Genomic DNA, 3,558 nt, shown 5'->3' with positions numbered 1-3,558 from the left:
AAAAACACAGTGGAAGTTAAATGTTTAAAATCAGGGAGCAGAATATTAGAGTCAGTTAGTGCAAGTAAAGGGTTAAATTTGTTGTGTGGCCTCTTTCAAAAGCTCCATTAAGTGGTGTTTGAATAAACCGTCTCCCTGTTGCTGCTTGACGACCGTTCGCCCCCGACCAGAGGACAATTAAATCCTTCTAATTGGCACAAAACAATCAGCTTTAACATTTAACACTGCCACTAAATAATGGGGATCATGGGCTTAACGGTGAATGTGTTACTGTGGGTGAAATGGTGTAAACTGAAGAATTATACAACTTATTAGTAAAGTGCTGGTTTTTGTTACTTCGGATTGAACGTGAGAAAAAGACAGTGGGAGCCCAAAAATATAACCAGCAGATTTTTGTTGTTTTTCTTTTCTGAACCAACGCAGTGTTTGTGTGTCTCGACAGCGTCTGAGGCTTTTGAATTCATCGACAATGATCTGAGGAAGCTCTGAATAAACCTGAATGCCTCGTATGAAATATCTGCTGACGTGCGAGTGTGTGCGTTGAAAGCCTTTTGAAATAACACAATAAAACCCAAAGTATCACCCAGCTCCTGTCTGGGTCATGTCTGCTGCGGGTGACTCACCGATCAGAGTGGCCAGAGAGCAGTGAGGGACGGTTGGAGAAAACTTGATAATGATTAGATACTCGTCCTCGCCGAGCTCCTGGACCTCCACGCATTTCTCCGTCACCACCTCCAGCTCCTCCAGGGTGTTGGGCTTCTCCGGGTCCCGGATCGATCGAATCACATCTGATGGAGAGCGGGAAACGAGATGTGTCATTCTTAACTACGGCCAACTTTAAGTCTAAAATTGAAAACTAAGTGGTAAATAAGAAGTGTCTAAATCTACAGAATAAAACAGTCCTGTCCCAGTATGTGCGGTTCACATCAGGCACACCAAACTCTGTTCAGAATAGGTGTTTATAACTCCAAGTAAACCAAACCCCAATCTGAAACTCATCTGTTTAAGTCCTGTACCAGTACTGGTCACCTCTCTCCAACCAAATTACATTCAGAAAATAATCTGTTTTAGTTCTGCATGAGTCCAGGTCCCAGTTTGTGCTGTTAACTACAAACACACCAAACTCCGTTCAGGAAATCATCTATTTGAGTTCTGCATCAGTATAATTCAAAATGTTTGGTTCACTCCAATAAAACCAAACTCCATTATAAAATCATTCATTTATTCTCCAGTATGTTTAAGTTTAGCACCATTGTTTATCCCAGTATGTGCTGTTTATACCAATCACACAAAACTCCAGTCAGAAAATCACCTATTTTAGTTCAATACCACTTTAATAAAAAACCCAGTATGTGCTGTTTACTACAGTTGCACATAACTCCATACAGTAAATCATCTATTTTAGTTCAATACCACTTTAAATCCTAGTATGAGCTGTTTATTACAATTGCACATAACTCCATTCAGGATATCATCTATTTGAGTTCTGCATCAGCATTAACTCCAATATATTCGGTTCACTCCAATCACACCAAACTCAAGTCACAAAATCACCTATTTTAGTTCAATACCACTTTAATAAAAAAAAACCCAGTATGTGCTGTTTACTACAGTTGCACATAACTCCATACAGTAAATCATCTATTTGGGTTCGGTACCAGAAGTGGTCCCAATACCTGCCATTCACTACAATCAGACCAGACTGTATTTGTTGAATCATGTGATCCAAACTTAGGATTCAGTACCACCAGTAGCCCCCTTCACCACAACCGCACCAAACTCCATTTAGAAAATCATGTATTTAACTTTTCCTTCCATGATGGCACCTTGTCATTACTACTTCATACACCTCAGTTACGTTCATTACATATGCAACACTTCTGCACATGGCTGTTTTATTCGGCGCCGTTTGCGCAATTGTATTACACGTTATTTAGTAGTTTAACCGTGTTCTCTGACTTTGGACGTCTCCAGTCACTAAACCGAGGAAAGCGCCATTTTTAACGTAATGTTTGAATGGAGTCTGGTCTGCTGTTATACAAACTCTTCCGCGGACTGTTGAGTGTCTGGAGTGTTATCTCGTTAAATAACATTAAAGTAGTTCCCCTAACTTCACCGACCACGTCCCGGCAGCACGGTAGGCCTGTTCCCGGCCGCACTCACCGTACACTTCTAACGCTTTCTCCTCCATCTTCTCGGTCTTCAGGTCATTCCTGTTGAATGCGAGTCCGGAAAACTGTAAGATCTTAGTGACGGTTAACGATACAAGGCTGAAGGCTGTTTCCATTTTGGGGAAAACGCCATATTAACAGAGACGAGATGTTGGTGACTTTGACAGGAAAAACAGACGCGCCGTGTCCGGACAGCAGCGCGCGGGACTTCCGCAGATCTCTACCTCCGCGTGCAGCAACAGCAACATCCGCCCGGTCTGTGCGACCGTGTACAGATCAGCGGCGTTTCATCGCAGCCAATGAGCGGCTCCGTGTGGATTTCACTTCCTGTTTTGGTTTCAGGGAAAAGCTATCGATTAACTATCTTGACATAATTTTAAAAATAGCTATGTGATCATAGACTGTAAATAAAAATGGACGTCAACGCCGGGTCTGGAAAATGAAGCCAATACGGAAGTACCATCATGGTGACTCCACTCGTTGCAGAAAGAAGTCCGATTGTATTTAAGTCTATGGGGAAATGACCCTACCTGTCACTTGATTTGTTACCTCAGTAAACGTTTCGTGTTTATGGTCTGACTCGCTAGTTTCAAGTTTTTTCTTGATGTTCATTTTTCAAATTATGATCTTATTTAAAAGAAAATAGACGTTAAAGCAGAGTGGCTTTGGGGCGTGGCTACCGCGTCATTGACACACCTGCCTGTTTATCCGGATATGAGGTCAGAGCGATGTCTCGGACATTTGACTTGACACTGGCCCTCATTTATCAATCTTGCGTGAAAACAGGCGCAGATCTGAGCGCAGAATTGTTCGTACGATAGGATCCACGTGTGATTCATGAAACATTCGTATCTGACCAATCCCAGCGTACGAATGATCGGGTCTTGATAAATGCGGCGGCTGAATTGGATCGTCTTTAACATGTTACGCCCTTAAATATTCCTGGTTCAGAGGCCCCGCCCACTAAGGTCAAACATGGAGAGAAGAGTTACTGGCAAAAAACGAAACTTTTCAGAGATGAAGATCGACATCCTGACATCCGAGGTGGCGCAAAATAAGGATGTGCTTTTTGGCGGTCTGAAGAGTGGGATCACAGGAGCTCATAAAACCGCTGCCGCCTCCTGCAGCCGCGCGCCAACACGGTGTGTCCCGGTCACCTGCCCACCACGTTTAAAAGAGATAGCTTGGCATCACAAATCACCTGTACATTTATAGAGTGGTAGTTTTTGCGATTGATGAATGCGTAATCATTCATGGATGGTTCCTTCAGACGCACATGAGTGAAATCAATTGCTCCAACCAAATTTGGAAACCCAGCAATCTGGAGATCCCTGCGGTCTCTGAACACGCGCTCACGTCTGACACGCGCGTATTGTTCCTCCAAAAC

General features: G+C 43.2%; 1 protein-coding gene across 1 annotated transcript; it reads right to left on the bottom strand.

Moving 5' to 3' along the window:
• Window positions 1-564: 564 nt before the first annotated feature.
• On the bottom strand, window positions 565-2,404 carry LOC111652543 (cytosolic iron-sulfur assembly component 2A-like). Its single transcript, XM_023402824.2, has 2 exons — window positions 2,164-2,404; window positions 565-788 (listed from the first exon to the last, which is right to left on the bottom strand). The coding sequence occupies exons 1-2, from the start codon at window positions 2,285-2,287 to the stop codon at window positions 580-582; spliced, it is 333 nt and encodes a 110-aa protein (XP_023258592.2). The 5' UTR covers window positions 2,288-2,404; the 3' UTR covers window positions 565-579.
• Window positions 2,405-3,558: the final 1,154 nt, after the last annotated feature.

The sequence above is a fragment of the Seriola lalandi genome, unplaced genomic scaffold (assembly GCF_002814215.2).
Source record: "Seriola lalandi dorsalis isolate HSWRI2012SDOR001 ecotype SW California unplaced genomic scaffold, Sedor1 jcf7180002054034, whole genome shotgun sequence".
Classification (NCBI taxonomy): domain Eukaryota; kingdom Metazoa; phylum Chordata; class Actinopteri; order Carangiformes; family Carangidae; genus Seriola; species Seriola lalandi.
This window is presented reverse-complemented; position numbering and strand designations above follow the sequence as displayed.

Coding starts and splice junctions, on each gene's coding strand:
- LOC111652543 (XM_023402824.2), bottom strand. CDS start 2,287: ATGGAAACAGCCTTCAGCCTTGTATCGTTAACCGTCACTAAGATCTTA. Junction 789..2,163: donor GAAAGCGTTAGAAGTGTACG/GTGAGTGCGGCC, acceptor GCTCTCCATCAG/ATGTGATTCGATCGATCCGG.